This window comes from Trichechus manatus, unplaced genomic scaffold, assembly GCF_000243295.1.
Source record: "Trichechus manatus latirostris isolate Lorelei unplaced genomic scaffold, TriManLat1.0 scaffold00122, whole genome shotgun sequence".
NCBI classification, from domain to species: domain Eukaryota; kingdom Metazoa; phylum Chordata; class Mammalia; order Sirenia; family Trichechidae; genus Trichechus; species Trichechus manatus.
Window position 1 is genome coordinate 2,007,555 of NW_004444058.1, and position 16,388 is coordinate 2,023,942.

A 16,388-nucleotide genomic window follows, 5' to 3' on the forward strand; every position below is an offset into this window, starting at 1 on the left:
CTCACTGTCCCCCGCCCTCTGTCTCTCATTCTCCCCCATTCTCCTCCCCTCTTCCCCCCTCATTTTCCCCTCTCCCTCTCGCTCTCATTCTCGCTCCCATTCTCCCCCTCCCCCTCCCCCTCTCTCTCATTCTCCCCTCCTCCTTCTCCTCCCCTCTTCCCTCTCACTCATTCTCCCACTTCCCCTCCCTCTCTCTCATACTCCTTCCCCTCAGTCTCCTCTTCTCTTCCCTCTCCCTCTCTCTTTCTCCCCCTTCCCCTTCGTCTCTCCATCATTCTCCCCACCATTCTCCTCCCCCCTTCCCTCTCTCTAATTCTCCCCCTTCCCCTCCCTCTCTCTCTTATTCTCCCCGCGCCATTTTCTCTCACTCATTTTCCTTCTCTCTCCCCTTTTCTCCTCCTCCCTATTCCTGCCTCCCACTCTCTCCCACTTGTTCCCTAGTGCCTGCATTCCTCACACCTGATGTGACTGACTCAGTCACACTCTGTTTCCATTTCTCTTCCAGAGTTCTCCAAAGAGGACATGGCCAAGAGCCTGCTGCACATGATCAGCAATGACATCGGGCAGCTCGCCTGCCTCTACGCGAAGCTCCACCACCTGGACAGGATCTACTTTGGAGGTTTCTTCATCCGGGGCCACCCTGTCACCATGCGCACTATCACCTACAGCATCAACTTCTTCTCCAAGGTAATGAGACTCAGGTCCTCTCCCTTGGCCTCTGCCCTGGGCTTCATTCTTCCCAGGCACATTTACGTGGACTCCGGTGCTTTCAGCCCCAGGGTATGGTGCATAGGGCAGGGGACGAGAGTGTGCTCACCGGGCCCATGACGCCAGGGGGAGCAGGTAGTGAGTCTGAGCCTGCCCTTCCAGCCCTTCTGTCTTTCTGCCCTTCATCTGCTGCACTTGGCATCCTGCCTTTTAAAGTGCCATGGCCTCCTCAGGCCTTGAGCCTGCCCCAGTGATTGGGCATGAGGCCGCCTCTTTCCCCATTGACAAGCTTCACAGACAACTTGGAGTCATCTGGGCCAGAGGGCAGTACTACCAGGGTGTGTGCCCACAAGAGACAGTGTGCCTGCAGATTGGTGTGAGGTAGATCAGAACGATGCCATGTGCAAAAAAGCATGAGGTAGATCAGAATGATGTGTGTGCAGAATGGTGTGAATAGATCAAAATGATGTGTGTACAGAATGGTGTGAGTAGATTAGAAATGATGCATGTGCAGAATGGTGTGAGTAGATTAGAAATGATGCGTGTGCAGGATGATGTGAGTAGGTCAGAACGATGCGGGTGCAGAATGGTGTGAATAGATCAGAATGATGCGTGTGCAGAATGTGTGGGTAGATTAGAAATGATGCCTGTGCAGAATGGTGTGGGTAGATCAGAATGATGTGTGTGCAGAATGGTGTGAGTGGATTTGAATGATGCATGTGCAGAATGGTGTGAGTAGATCAGAATGATGCGTGTGCAGAATGGTGTGAGTAGGTCAGAATGATGCATGTGCAGAATGGTGTGAGTAGGTCAGAATGATGTGTGGGCAGAATGGTGTGAGTAGGTCAGAATGATGTGTGTGCAGAATGCTGTGAGTAGGTCAGAATGATGTCTGTGCAGAATGGTGTGAGTAGGTCAGAATGATGTGCTTTGCACAGATGAACCCCACTAGGGAAACTTGACTCCAGAAAACCAGATTTACAAACTAGACGATTTGAGTGGTTATTAATTTCATGGAAGGATTACTCCCTTTTGAAAATACTTACCCTCAGGTTTTGTCGAGCTGCACGCTCCCCTCTGCACTTAAATTTGTTCCATTGATAAGCCTGCTGTGGAGAGCTTTCCAGAAAGTTTCCACCACCACAGGAGGCACCCTGGTGTTAGATTATTCACAAACCATTCTGGTTAAGTCGTGGCCATCCTGGCCGGCTACATGGGGCATTTTGGGCTGTGGCAGGGAGAAGTCCAGGCGTTGTTCCTGAGACACGAGGGCTACCTGGGGGCCATCGGCGCATTTCTGAAAGGAGCCGAGCAAGACAGTGAGTAGCATGCCCTCGTCTTGTCCCTGTGAGCAGCCTCGGCCGTGTTGGGAAGTGTGCACAGGGCCCTCTAAAGCCCCCCTTCCTCTGTGTTGTGGGCAGCAGGCATTTGTGGGATGATAGAGGGGGGGGGGGGGTAGAGACTGAGGCCCCAGGAAGTGGTAAGGACGATATTTTTAACATTAAGATAAAGAAATGATCCTACCCCCCCCCCACCTCCACTCTTCCCCTTTCAAGTTGGACTTACCAGCTGTTGCTGGGCCAGTTCCTGCTTGCAGTGGAAGCGGCATGCTAGCCCTTCGACTGTAGTTGAGGGTGTCACTGTAAACAACAGGCCTCAGCCCCCTACTCCCTGCACTCCATTTCAGTGACCGCTCAGCTTAGCTCACTCTCCCAAAGGTGCCTTGAGGTCTGCAGCTGTGCGTCTGCCCTGGAGGGCACGGGCTGTCTGCTGGGGGACCGGCCAGTGCCACCCTGTCAGCCTCCACGAGGACGCAGAGTGCTGCGGGACCCAGGCCATCCCGGCTTTAAAAACTGCATCCTTAAGTTCAATTTTCTACTTGATAGAAATCAGAGAACTCTTTCCTGAGAAGCTCTAAAAGGTCTAAATCATTATTTCACAAGATTTCATCTCTAGCAGGAAAATAAGAAATAAAATAGAACAGAATAAAACGATCAGGAAAGAAAGCCCTCGCTCTCATGGCCCAGCAGGAACCCTCGGGGGGCTGTCCCCTTTACAAGCGCAGCCAGGCTGTCCTGGGATTCCCTGTGGGGGTTCTGAGAACAGTGTGTTGTTGCCCAGGCTGACGCGGCGACTTGGTTTCTCTCTTTGCCAGATCCCAACCAGTATAGCTGGGGAGAGAACTATGCGGGCAGCTCCGGCCTGATGAGCTCATCCCCCGAGCTCTGCCCGGCACAGCGGGCGCGCAGCGGCACTGTGAGTAGGGGCCCTGTGCCGCGGGGTGTGTGTTTTGGGGCAGGTGCCTGCAGCCACAAAGCTGCCGCTGGGGCCTCTCACGTGCTCCTGAGAGAAGCCCCTGCGCCGCTGTGGCTGGGCTAATGGGTGCTTTCTTCTGGCCCAGACTTTTAAAGTCTAGTCACAGACGTGGGGACTTCACCTGAGGGCAGAGTAAGACACCATGGCTGCCTTTCCTCGCCCTGTTTGCAAACCCACCTCTCAGTTCAGCAGGAACCTGGAGACCACTCTGTGCGGCCTCCTGTTTGCGTAGAGAAGCAGAAGTTCAGAGAGGACCAGGGGCCTCCCCCAGGCTATGTGGCAGAACCCGGACCGAAACCTGGTTAGTCCCAGGAGCCAAACCCAGGGCTTCCCCTCAGGCAGTGTGTTTTGGCTGACAGTTTCAGGGTGGTGACAAAACATACACAACGTCCGCCCTCCTAGGATGGTTCTGGCCCATGCCTTGAATCCCCATTTGGGACAAGGCCAGCTTGACTAGATGGTACCCTCCCCGTCCCTGCAACCTGTTGAGTGGAGTGGAGTGCTGTGTGTCCCCAAATGGGGGAAGCCATCGAGACAGTTAATGTAAACGACTGTGTCCCCTTTCCCTCATCAGATTGAAAGCATAGCCACAGTTTCTGTGTTAGCTATGTGGTCTTGTGGGTGCATCTTGGAGGCGGGTCCTCCCTGGTGGGATGGGCCTCAGTGTCAGACAACTGCTGGCTCAGGGTCACACCTGCATCTCCACCCTGGCCATTTGCAGTAGAAGTGCTCCTGGCAGAGGAGAAGGGCTGAGTCCCAGGTGTGTGACGCAGTGGCTGGTCACCAAAAGGCAGCGAGAAGTGGCCTGGCAGGGGCAGGCCTCCACGGCAGCAGGTGCTTAGTTAATATTTTGCACCAAGAGCCAAGTGTCTGTTTGCACATCTTGGTTTACCTCTTTCCCATGTAAAACAAAACAAGCCAACTGGGCATGTTACTGTCCACCCAAAAATGCTGCATGTCTCGTGTGTGCTCGCCATTGGCGCTATCAGGGTGTGTCGGTTTGTAGGGTAGACCAGTCCTTTGTTGCTGGGGAGGTGGATTTTGAACACTCCAATGTGGTTGCAAAGGCTCGGACGTGCTTGGAGGGAGGGTGGGGGGCAGTGATGGGGGACTGAGGAGTGAGTGCCTGTAGGGGCGGGGGGTGTGGTGGCTGTGCCCAGCTGACAGTGCACAGGACCCAAAGGAGTCGGCAGAGTAGGTTGTAAAAACAGTGCAAGGCCTGGGCCAGAGAAGGGGCGTACTGAGGCCCAGGACCTCGGCCCCGTGTTGGGGACTCTGGGTTGGGGGACACAGCCCAAGCTAGAGTGGGAGTGGTCAGCAGGACCAGCTCCTGGATCACAGGGGCCTACAGGCCTCAGTGGGAGAACAGTGAAAGGGGACAGGGCAGGGGAGAGAGGGAGCCTGGGTCTGTCGGTAGGCATCTCAGGCTGCTGTGCAGATAGAAACCAGGTAGGGCTGCAGTGGCTGCTGGGAGGCCAGCAGCAATGACGGTGGAGGAGGAGGTGGCGTAAGCAAACCTGAGATCTGGCAAAAGACCAGCCTAACTTGCCAAACCGGGTGACAAGTCCCAGGTGTTTGGCTTGGGCAACCGGGCACCCGGAGGAGGGAGATGCAGGTGTCGATAAGGTGGCCACGTCAACCTCCAGCGTGCTAGGGTTAAGGTTTGGGAGACATCCACATAGGACCCTGGTGGGTGATGGGTGTCACATTGCAGCCCAGGGACATTGAGAAAAGTGCTGTCTGCTCGCTGGATTCAGCTTCAGTCTGGCCTTGTCTGTTCTTACAGGGAATAGCTGATTCCAAAACCTGCAAATGAATGTTTTGGTGAAGGAAGTCAGAACAAGAGGACACATAGTGTGTGATCCCCGTATATGGAGTGTCTAGAACAGGCATTTGCACAGAGGCGGGAAGCAGATTAGTAGTTTTCAGGAGCTGGGGGACTGGGTGGCTGGCTGGAGGGGCGGGGGGATAAGAAAGGTTTGGAAACAGATGATGATCGCGGTTGCACAGCATGGTGAGTGTCATTAATGCCACTGGATTGTCCACTTAAAAAAGGATAAAATGGCAGATTTTATGTTACATATATAGTTCGCCACAATAAAATTTAAGGAAAGAAAAGAATACTTTGATCTTGTGGAAAAAAGGCTGCCACTGTTTCTGCCCCCCTCTCTGCCAGTTCGACCTGCTGGAGATGGACCGGCTGGCGCGGCCGCTGGTGGACCTGCCACTCCTCCTGGACCCGTCCTCCTACGTCCCTGACACTGTAGACCTAACTGAGGACCCCATGGCCCGCAAGTACTGGCTCAGCTGCTTTGAGGAGGCGCTTGATGGGGTGAGGGCTCTGGACGCAAAGGGATGGATCCCATGGGAAGAACATGCTTGGAAAGAGCAAGGAAGACATGGGTTGTCTTGGAAAATGTTGTCTCTTCTTTTTGTGGCTCTTTTCCTTGAGCATGTCTCTTCTGTGGACAGTTTTCTGCCTTTGTCCATTGTGGTGGGCCTGAAGCCACAGTGGTGTGGCCGAGGGCAGGCAAGCTCTTCAGGGGCCGCGGGGTATGGCAGGCAAGCTCCCTGGACACCGTGTGGTAGCTTCCATGCACACAGGGCTGGCTTGCATTTCTCAAGAGGAAGATGTGGCTCCAGTAGCTGTTGGGTCAGCAAGTCAGGATGTGATACTAGTGGGCATGCTTTTCATAAGTACTCCAAGTACTATTGCTAGTTATGACATCTCTTCAAAAAGCCAGCAATCAGGCAGACCTCGCCACTTGAGGTATGTGGCCAAGTATACCTGCCGGGGGCTGTTGGAGGCTGTTCAGATCGGGGGCTGCTTGCTTGGCCCCTTTCCGCCTCCCCCACCCGCCAGCATGTGCTGTGCTTTGGGAGAAGCCACTCCAGCTTGAGCCTCTCCCCACCTTTCCGAGGATGGGGCCGTGTCCTGTGGGAACAGGTGGGGCCAAGTCCTGAGCTTATGGCCACCCCATGAGATGCTCAGAGCTGCTAGATTCTGGAATATCTGTTTCTTCCCAAAGCCCTCGGCGGGGCCCTCGAGTTCTCATGAGTCTGCATCATTGGTGGTCCAGCCTTCCCAGGACCTCGGGCTCTCCCGTGCTTGGAGGGCTCTGGGCACAGCTACAACTGCCCCGCAGCCAGAAGCAGGGTTCCTGGGCCTGACAGCATGGGTTGAGCTGTGGGTCAAGCTGTGGGTCTCGAGGTTAAGTCAGGATGAATGATGATCTGCCCTCTCCTCCTCTTCTGGAGTTGGATGCCCAGAGGCAGAGGGGAAGTGCCCTGTGATCGGGGCTGGGTGGACGTGCTGTCACCCTGAGCACGTGCCCAGTCTGCCACTTGCTCCTGGGGCTGCTCTGAGTGCTGGCCCAGCCCAAGCCCCACAGGCCACGCCGGGTGTGTCTGGGCCCTGGCAAATCCACCACCGGCACCCTTCAACACGTTCACACCCCGTGCGGGGCCCCTGCTGGCTGGGCAAATGCTTTGCTCCCCTCCCGGAGCAGGCCGGGGCCTCTGCCGACTGTGTGCCATTGCCAGGTGGTGAAGCGTGCTGTGGCCAGCCAGCCAGATTCCATCGATGCTGCTGAGAGGGCCGAGAAGTTTCGGCAGAAGTACTGGAACAAGCTTCAGACTCTGAGACACCAGCCATTGTGAGTCACTCTGCCTCAGCCTCTTCTGGTGCTGGGAGGCCTGTCACCTCCCCACAGGGCGCTTTAGGGGCCCCAGCAGGATCCCCTGGTGCTGTGGGCTGGGCCATGGCCTGTCATGACCATTGTCTCTGAAGGTACTCAGGACTCCCAGGCACTCTGGCCGGGTTGTGGCCTTAAGTGACTGCTGTCTCTGTGGGCACATACCCTGCTGTCCTGGATCTTTAGGCCAGTGATGTGGGGCGGACCAAGGAAGACAGGCATCTCTGAAAGCACATTCCTGAAGGTGGCCCGCTGGTTCATGTGCCCACACCTGCTGCCAGGTTCTGCTGGGGCCACTCCTTGGTCGTCTGAAGCTGCAGCCGTCCTCTCGCCTCCCTAGCTTAGGCGCACAGGGATGAGGCGAGCACAGAGGGCAGGCCACCCCGGGTGCTCAGGTTGCACGTGGCCATGTACCCACAAGGGGCCCCAGTAGAGCCAGCCCTGTTGAGCGTCTCTGGCGTGGTCTGTCCACAGTGCCTACGGGACTCTGACTGTGCGCAGCTTGTTGGACACAAGAGAGCATTGTTTGAATGAGTTCAACTTCCCGGACCCCTACTCAAAAGTGAGTCCCGCCCGTTCTCCAGGTGAATGGTTGCGTGGGTGGGCGGCCCTGCTGTGTGATCTCAAATGCGCTGCCCTGGTGGGTGCAGGGGGCCAGTGACTGCACTGCAGTGGGGGGTCAGTCAGCACCATCACCGTGTGGGACGGCTCCCGTGGGTACAAGGTGAGTGGCACTGGGCCCCTCTGCTGGCAACATCTGCCAGGGAGCTGCAGGCTGGGGGTGCATAGGGCTTCCCTGTATGTGACCTAGAGACATCATGGGGACTCTGCACCAAAGACAGCCAGTCAGGGCAGCTGTGTGAGCGAGGCAGGAACGTGCCATGGGGCCCAGGGACACTAACTGGGTGTCTGCTTTACCTGAGCTGTTACCTGAGAGGTGCAGAAAGGCCTGTGCGAGAAAGCAGAGTTTATCTTGGGGTCTGAGACAGAGCGGCCGCCAGAGGGAGAAGACACATGGCGTGGGTCTGCATAGTTGCTACTTGGGGCCTCCGCTGCACCTCCCACACGACTGGGGCCATTGGAGCTGCCTCATGGGCACTGAGCTACAGAGCTGGAGGTGTCGGTCCTGCTGCCCGGCATCTGAGCTAGGAGGTAACCTGGAAGCAGCCGCTTTCCTCCTGTGGCCACACCCACAAGGAGGCTGTGCCATGGGGCATGCTCCTGTGACCCCGCCTGACCCTGCATAGTGCCTGGGCTGCCGTGAGGTCCCTGTTCTCCTCTCCTTCCTGCCCACCCCCACCTGTGGGCTGCGCCCCTACAGGCCTGGCCTTCTGTGCACAGTGGCGTATGTACATGTTGGCACACCTCCTATCTTCCAGGGTCCTCAGAGCCAGACTTTCCTTTTAACTTGACATGATGCTGACACATCCAGCTGCATCTGTGAACTCCTTGTGTAGCCGTGGCAGGTTCTCTCCCATGGAGTGGGCTCAGGTTTCTCCACAGCGTCCTCAGCCAAGCATCTTTCCTGGACTGCGCTGGCAGAGGAAGCAGTCAGGGGAGAGCGTGATCTCACCCATAACCCTGCTCATGTCTTCGCAGGTGAAGCAGAAGGAAAATGGCGTGGCACTGAAATGCTTCCAGCAGGTCGTCCGGTCACTGGACGCGCTGGGCTGGGAAGAGAGGCAGCTGGCACTGGTGGAAGGACTCCTGGCAGGGAATGTCTTTGACTGGGGCGCAAAGGCCGTCTCCGAGTAGGTGCCCTGCGTTCCAGTGAGCTGCAGAGGCCCACCCTTCCCGTAATGTTCATGGCTCCTGGGCGCAGCGTCGGCATCATCCAGTAGCTTGTCTGTTCCACACGCACACATACATGTGCACATTGCTTCTGTGCTTGGCAGCCCTGGCAAGGTCACCCTTGCATCACCCCAGCCCTGTGCCCTGGTGGCCCGGCTTTGCCCTGGGGTGGGGAGAGTGGGGGAGGCCTTGATGGGGTTGCCCAGCACTTGGTGGACTGGGTGCTGCTTGGGGCTCTGGCTGGACCTGGGCCTCAGTGAGGGTTGGTGTCCCCATTGGCTAGTGGGCCAGGTATGCCTTGCACCCTCGAGGAGCCCTGAAGAGCCCAGCCTTATCCCTCCCACCCTCAAAGAAAGAGACTTGGGGCCGGGTTTCAGTGGTAAAAGTGTAATCCGCATCTGCCACATACACTGGGAATTGCATTGGAGAAAAGGGGTACACACAGAGGCTTTCACCGGCTCGGTCCGTGGGACTGCGTGTGTTCCTCGCCCACTGAGTATGCCCTCCTGGAACTAGCCTGTGGGTGTCTCCAAAAGGAAGCACTGATTGTGATGACTGTACGTTTCCACAGTAGCCATCTTAACCACTGAGAAAGTCATGCTCCTCTTCCCGGGCATCACTGGTGGGCTCTGCCTCACCCTGGCCCATGGCGCCATGTGGTGGTGAAGCCACAGGGAGCTGGTGTGGGCTGCTCGGTTCCAGGCCCACCACCCAGGGGCACAGGGGACTGGGACCCAGGAGAGCCGCCCACTCCCTGGCTGGCGTAGACCCTATGTCCTACTCAAATAACCAGCTCATCGGGCGGAAGGCCCCGTAGCATGTCTGGTTCATGCCCCCTCCCCCCCAACCCCTGTCCTATGGTGGCGTCCCAGGTTGAGGCTCTCATTGGTCCCGGGCCAGCAAGGAGGGAGGGGGCCTGCTATGACTGCCTAGTCCTGACTGGCCCTGGGCACCATCCTCTTTCTTGAGGAAATTTTTTAATTCAGCTGAAGGAACACATTATGTGCTTCTTTTAAGACACTTGGTCGGCAGACCTCTGAGCTTTTTCTGAACAAGTGGAAGCAGTAATATGAACGGCATGTTGATAATGGTACATTCGTTCAGCTCGTGAAATGCCGTATTTGAGGTTTCTGCACTCAGCAGTGTAGACTCAAGTTTTGTTTTGTTCTGTTTTTTTAACTTTCTTTTTTCCTGCTCCACACAGCGTTCTTGAATCAGACCCACAGTTTGGATTTGAGGAAGCTAAGAGGAAGTTACAAGGTATGGACACCCACAAATCCAGAGCCGGTGCAGGTTAGCCAATGTCCACTACGTGTGGAGAGAGTTATGAGGACAAGGCAGGCTGGGCACATGGGCCGTTCTCTGGGTACAGCTTCACCCCTAGATTCAAGGGGTGGAGAAATGAGTGAAGACAGACGACTCCCTTTAACTGTGCTCACAACCTTGGGCCTGACTAGGGGCTGACAGGCTGACTAGGCTGATGTGGACTGGGGGCCGACTGGGTTGATGTGGGCTGACAGGCTAACTAGGGGTTGATTGGGGCTAATGTGGGCTGACTGGGCTAATGGGCTGACTGGGGACTGAGTGCTGACTGGGGGCTGACTGAGACTAACTGGGCTGATGTGGGCTGACGGGCTGAGTCCTGGCTAGGGTCTGACAGGCTGACTGGGCTGATGTGGGCTGACGGGCTGAGTGTGCTGGCTGGGGTCTGACTGAGGCTGACTGGGGGCCGACTGAGTTGATGTGGGCTGACGGACTGACTAGGGGCTGACTGGGCTAACAGGTTAACTAGGGGCTGACTGGGGACTAATGGGGGCTGACTGGGGCTGATGTGGGCTGACTGGGGCTGATGTGGGCTGACTGGGGCTGATATGTGCTGATGTGGGCTGACTGGGGCTGATGTGGGCTGATGTGGGCTGATGGGCTGACTGGAGACTTGAGTGCTGACTGGGGGCTGACTGAGGCTAACTGGGCTGATGTGGGCTGACGGGCTGAGTGTGCTGGCTTGGGTCTGACAGGCTGACTGGGCTGATGTGGGCTGACAGGCTGAGTGTGCTGGCTGGGGTCTGACTGAGGCTGGGGACTGACTGGGGCCTGACTGAGTTGATGCGGGCTGACAGACTGACTAGGGGCTGACTGGGCTAACAGGTTAACTAGAGACTGACTAAGGGCTGACTGGGGGCTAATGGGGGCTGACTGGGGCTGATGTGGGCTGACTGAGGCTGATGTGGGCTGATATGGGCTGACTGGGGCTGATGTGGGCTGACTGGGGCTGATGTGAGCTGACTGAGGCTGATGTGGGCTGACTGAGGCTGATGTGGGCTGATATGGGCTGACTGGGGCTGATGTGGGCTGACTGGGGCTGATGTGAGCTGACTGAGGCTGATGTGGGCTGACTGAGGCTGATGTGGGCTGATATGGGCTGACTGGGGCTGATGTGGGCTGACTGGGGCTGATGTGAGCTGACTGAAGCTGATGTGGGCTGACTGAGGCTGATGTGGGCTGACTAGGGCTTACTGGGCTGATGTGGGCTGACTGTGGGTCTCTTCTCTCTTCCCAGAGCGGCCTTGGCTTGTGGACTCCTACAATGATTGGCTCCAGAGGCTAAAGGTATGTGGAGGTGCCTTCCCTGCCTCTGCCTTTCGGACACCAGGAATGGAATGGGAGTGCTAGGAACAGGTTGGAACTGGGAGTCAGACCAGATCAGAGCAGGGGACAGGGAAATGGGGTGTGGGGCCACCTCTGGGAGCAGAGAGGGACCCTGGGCAGCTGGTCAGGATCCCGGCAGGGCATGAAGGGGCCTCTTCTCTTCAAATCGCATTGCTCCCCCATCTGTGAGTCTAATCTAGGACATTCTCAGCTCTGTGCCTGACCTTGTCGTGAGCACTTGTTATTAGACCAGTTGACCTCAATACTAAGGTCACTTGGGCCAGCAGGCAACACCGTCCCCAGTGCCCAGACTTTGTGGGGTTGGACGTGGGTGTATCTGGAACGCTTGGATTCACCTGTCCCCAACTGAACACCCTGGTTTTGTCTTGCAGGGGCCCCCTCATAAATGTGCCTTAATTTTCGCAGATAACAGTGGAGTAGACATCATTTTGGGAGTCTTCCCCTTTGTCAGGGAGCTACTCTTTAGAGGGACCGAGGTGAGTGACAAGGCCATGTGTGGGCTGGGGGCCTTCCGGGGTGTCTCTGGGTCAGTGGGGATGGTGCCATTTGTGGGCTTTGGCGGCAGCGGCCAGAACTCGTCCTCACGTGGAATGTAGGTGAGGTCGAGGGGCGCCAGGGAGCAAGCCTCCACTGGGAGGGATGCCTGAATTGCCATGCCACAGGCCAGGATCAACATGCATAAGCCTGGGACATGATGCCCCAGTTCTCCACAGTCAGAGAGATGCTCTTGGGGCCAGATCTCCATGTTGGCCGTGTGGTAGGGTTGGAGGGATCCACATGGCAGGCTCTGAGTACCTCCGGAGGCCATAGGGTGGTGTGAGTGAGGGTAGTCAGGGGCCTATCCCTAGCAGGGTAGCGCTAGCTTTGGTGGGCACTGCCAGTCACCTTGTTAAAATGTAGAGGGGCCTTCAAGAGCCTCGGGGGGGCACAGGGCATTGGCCCTGCAAAGGGCCCTAAGTTCCTCGGGCCTTCCCTGCTGCAGGTTATCCTGGCATGCAACTCAGGGCCTGCCCTGAATGACGTGACCTACAGTGAGTCTCTCATTGTGGCTGAGCGGATAGCTGCCATGGACCCCATCATCCAGTGAGTGCAGGGTTGTGTGTGTGAGTGTGTGTGTAGAAAGTGGGGCCCTGGGGGCTGGTGGTGGGGCAGACGCTCCTAAAAAGGGGTAGGGGATGCCAGACCGGTTGTTGGAAGATGTGGGGCGGGTGGGGGAGTAGGCGAAGAAAGGTGGGCGGTACCAGTGGGCAGAGCTTCCTGAAGTGGGTGGGGTTCCCTGAGGTAGGCGGGGCAGCATTAAGGCTCCACCCTCACAGATTCTGACTGTCTTATGCTCTGGCAGCTCTGCGCTTGGAGAAGAGAGGCTGCTGCTGGTGCAGACCGGCTCCAGCTCCCCGTGCCTCGATCTCAGGTAACCTGGCAGGCAGGTGGCACCGTTGTGCCCTCCCAGGGTCCTTCCTGGGTTCCCTCCGGGATCCAGTGTGTACCGTGAGATGACAGGAGTCAGTGCCTGCCCCAAGGGAGCTCCCCGCCCCCTCCTAACCCCTGACCTTAGACCTCCTCTGCTTCCTCGGGCCTGTGGAGGGTGGGCAGGTCTGAGTCTGTGCGCTAGGTGTGACTTGCTCTGGCAGGAGGGACATGGACACCCCTGGGCCGAACATGTCTGCTTGTGGAACTCAGGGCCCCGCCTGGCCTCTCAGGCCTTGGTGTCCCTGTCCATAGATGGGCCCACGGTGGTGAGGACTGAGTGAGCAACTCCACCTCCCAGTGACCCACTAGCCAGGTTACTTTTAGTGCCTCAGTCCCTAGTGGTCCTAGAAATGGAAGCACTGGTAGCTTAGAGAACACTCCCGCAAGAGGGAAAGTCTTATCTGGGGCACTTAGTCATCCGGTCTCTTTTGGTAGCGATTCTCCAATGTTTATTTACCCCTTTTTCTCCGATGTTTATTTTCCCACTGCTAGCCAATGAGGAAGGATGGTGAAACGCCTTATGAAAAGGAATAGAATCTTTTAAAGTTAAAAAAAGGTGGGGGGAGGGGACGGTGGTTACTGCAGCAGTGTTCAGAACTGGGCGCGCAGCCTGCGTAAGGAAGTGCTGGTGCTGGTGGTTTACCTGAGCCCACAGGAGGCTCAGGGCTGGTAAGAGCAGTCTGGACTCACAGCACCGCGTAGTTAACCATGTTGATTGGTGGGGTTTTCCAGGCACTCTCTCATCTATCACACTTTGTGAGATGCGGGGGGGTGTCCATACTGGTACCTACCTCACGGACCCCCTTCTTCCCCAAAGCCGCCTGGACAAGGGGCTGGCTGCGCTGGTGCGGGAGCGTGGCGCCGACCTGGTGGTCATCGAGGGCATGGGCCGCGCTGTCCATACCAACTACCACGCCACGCTGCGCTGCGAGAGCCTCAAGCTGGCCGTCATCAAGAACTCATGGCTGGCGGACCGGCTCGGAGGCCAGCTCTTCAGCGTCATCTTCAAGTACGAGGTCCCAACCGAGTGAGGGCCGCGCCCGCCATGCAGACCAGCGTCGGCCTCCTTGTCCTCGTAGAGAATGTGTTTTTACCACCACGGGGAGACTGCAGCCGTCAGAGCCCGTGTTTAATTGTGCTTCTGTGACGCAGCGCCAAGGGAGCCCGTGCCCACAGCCAGCAGCGGTGCACCGCATCACCGTGGCACTTGCGTGATGCGTGTTTCTTTTCATGCTGTGTGTTTGTGATGGGAGACTCACCTGTTGTCCTGTGAGACACTCGTGTTGGAGTATATTTAACTGTTAAATAATCTTTTATATATATATATATATAAAAATATATACATATATATCTTTGACAGGACGCCAGCGGGCTCAGGCACACACCAAATAGAGTTTTTAAAGAGTGAAACCAGGTGGCCTGTGTATCTACTGTCTTGTTGAAGAAGCATGTCCAGGCAGGGGAAGCCCGAAGTGAGGACTTTCTCTGCAGTTACTTCTGGAACTTTCTTAGCCCGAGGACCCCCGTTCCCCACCATGCTGTCAGCCCCTGGGCCCTCTGCAGTGGTGTTCCCAGGGCTGGCCTCAGCCGCTGTCACCTGGTTTTCCACACACCACTTACCCTGGCCTTGGGGGCTCAGAGAGGGGGCCGCCCTGAGCAGTGCATTGGGCCACGTGTGTGCCTCCGTGTCCATCCCTGGCCCTCTGTGCCATTCCCATGGCAGAGACATGTGAAGCCTTTGCACGCACACCTGGCTCAAAAGCCTCCGAGAGGATGCGTCGACCACTTTCTTGGGGTGGAGATGGCAGCTGAGGGTTGCAAGCTGAGCACTCTGTGGGTTTCTCCCCGACTGCTCCTGAACTTAGGCAGTCACGAGGTCCTCCCAGCTGGACTGACCTCCCTGGGGTGCGGGGAACAGGAAACCAGGTGTGACCTGCCACTGCAAGAGTGGGGTCATGTGCCAGGCTGGAGGTGACTAGGGTGAGAGGAGGTGTTTTCTGGAGAGGGAGAGAGCATGAACCCAGAGCTCTTACCCTCAGATCTTGATGGGGCTGGGGGCTGCCCAGTGGGACCCGTGGTGGGGCACTCTGCCACAGAGTATATAGTACTGTGGCCCTGCAAAGAGGGTGCATGTGGACTTTTCCTGGCCCTGAGCTGCTGGACGGGATTTCTACAGAGGCCAAGCCACTGCAGCTCCTCCAAGGCCTGCTTGTCTTCAGGAAGCAGAGGAGCTGGGAAGGGACAGGCCCAGGTGGCAGTCGTGGCCATGGTCTCCAATGAGGACTCCAGCGCTGGCCCTGCTTTTGGGCCAGGGAAGCCGACAACCTGCACCCCTGCCAAGTGGCTCTACTCAGCAGTCCGGGAACCTGCACAACCCACCCCAGTCCTGAGACGCCGTCCGCCCCGCCCCTCCGTGTGGGGCTAGGCCTGGTCCTCACGGTGCCCTGCACAACAGGAGGCATCGTCAGTCCAGTGCTGTGAACAATGACGCCCTGTGGGCCAAGGGTGAGGCTGAGTTCCCAGCATCTCTGCCCCTGGCTCCATGTGGAACAGCCGCTCCCCAGCTGGGCGATTTCTTGGTCTGTCCCTCCTGACACAGCTGGTCAAGTGCCTATGGATGCCTCTGTACAGAACCACTGCCACATTGTGCCTGGCCATCTGCAAGTGGCCAGAGCCTGGGCCAGCCGGTGGCAGTGACTTCGAGCAGGCAGGCTGGCTCACAGAGCCAGCAGAGCCTGGCTGAAGACCACCACCAGGTGGCAGCAGGAGCCAACCAGGCCTGGGCTGCAGCTGCCCTCCGGGTCCCTCCTGGGTGACCCAGAACCAGAGCAGCGGCTATGGGCTAGGTCAGCCCACCTAGTGGTGGCAGTGGTCAGTTCCTGTCCTCTGTGGCCAGGGCAGCAGCAGAGAACTTGCCCTGGGTCTTCAGAGCAGAGACCCCCCCAGCCACATCCCCTGCCCAGCTCCCCTCCCAGCCTGGTGGCCCCCCTAGACTAGACCTGCCAGTGCCACCTTCCTGCTCCAGCCTGTGAGCCTGACCCCTCCCAGCTGCACTGGACCCAGCCTTGGGGCCCGTGGACAGTAAAGCCTTTCCTAGCCTGCACACCTGGGGAGCTCAGCCCCATATACCCTCGTCTGGGAGGCCTCCCTGACCATCCTCAGCCCCGGGCTGCCCTCTGCTCCTGAGCTCACCTGCAGGTGTCAGTCTTGTGGCCCCGACCCCCTGTGGAGGACAAGCTGCCCCCTTGGCTGTGCTGCACAAAAAGGGGCCCTGCCAGGTGCCCCAGGGGGCTAGGGGAGATGCCTGGGCTGGGGCAGAGTTGAGCATTGCCCCACCCGAGAGTGCCCAGGGCCCCATGGGGAGGGAGAGCTCTGACCTCGGGCTCTCACTGCATGCTCACCAATGCAGAGTCTCCCGCCCATACATGCCCTGCCCTGGAGGACCCCTTCTGTCCGGGGAGGGAGCTGGGCTGCTGAACCAGGTACCCCGTGTACCCTCACCCAGGCTGTCCTGGCCCCCAGCCTCCCCAGAGCTGTCCAGTTTCTCAGCCTCCTGGGGGAGAACAGCTCCTGGAGCATAACCATGGGAGTAGGGGCTCCAGCACACCCTGCTTCCCTCTGCCCCACCCAGGGTGCTTTTGGCCTTGGGTCAAGGCTCTGCCCTTTGAGGAGTGGGAGGGTACTGGACTCGGGTCACATCCCTAGTGGAGGGTGTATGTGGGGTTCCCCCTTCCCCAG

At 57.7% G+C, this 16,388-nt stretch overlaps 1 protein-coding gene across 1 annotated transcript in view; it reads left to right on the forward strand.

The window, feature by feature from the left end:
- Positions 1 to 14,650, forward strand: part of PANK4 (pantothenate kinase 4 (inactive)) — a 32,339-nt gene extending 17,689 nt beyond the window's left edge. Inside the window, exons 7-19 of the mRNA XM_004384321.3 lie at positions 506 to 687; positions 1,946 to 2,027; positions 2,864 to 2,964; positions 5,201 to 5,356; positions 6,568 to 6,680; positions 7,194 to 7,281; positions 8,319 to 8,470; positions 9,715 to 9,770; positions 11,071 to 11,120; positions 11,552 to 11,656; positions 12,163 to 12,263; positions 12,523 to 12,591; positions 13,468 to 14,650. Of these exons, the coding sequence (XP_004384378.1) occupies positions 506 to 687; positions 1,946 to 2,027; positions 2,864 to 2,964; positions 5,201 to 5,356; positions 6,568 to 6,680; positions 7,194 to 7,281; positions 8,319 to 8,470; positions 9,715 to 9,770; positions 11,071 to 11,120; positions 11,552 to 11,656; positions 12,163 to 12,263; positions 12,523 to 12,591; positions 13,468 to 13,681 (1,469 nt within the window). The 3' untranslated portion in view covers positions 13,682 to 14,650. The remainder of the gene's footprint in view (positions 1 to 505; positions 688 to 1,945; positions 2,028 to 2,863; positions 2,965 to 5,200; positions 5,357 to 6,567; positions 6,681 to 7,193; positions 7,282 to 8,318; positions 8,471 to 9,714; positions 9,771 to 11,070; positions 11,121 to 11,551; positions 11,657 to 12,162; positions 12,264 to 12,522; positions 12,592 to 13,467) is intronic.
- The last annotated feature ends 1,738 nt before the right edge of the window (positions 14,651 to 16,388 follow it).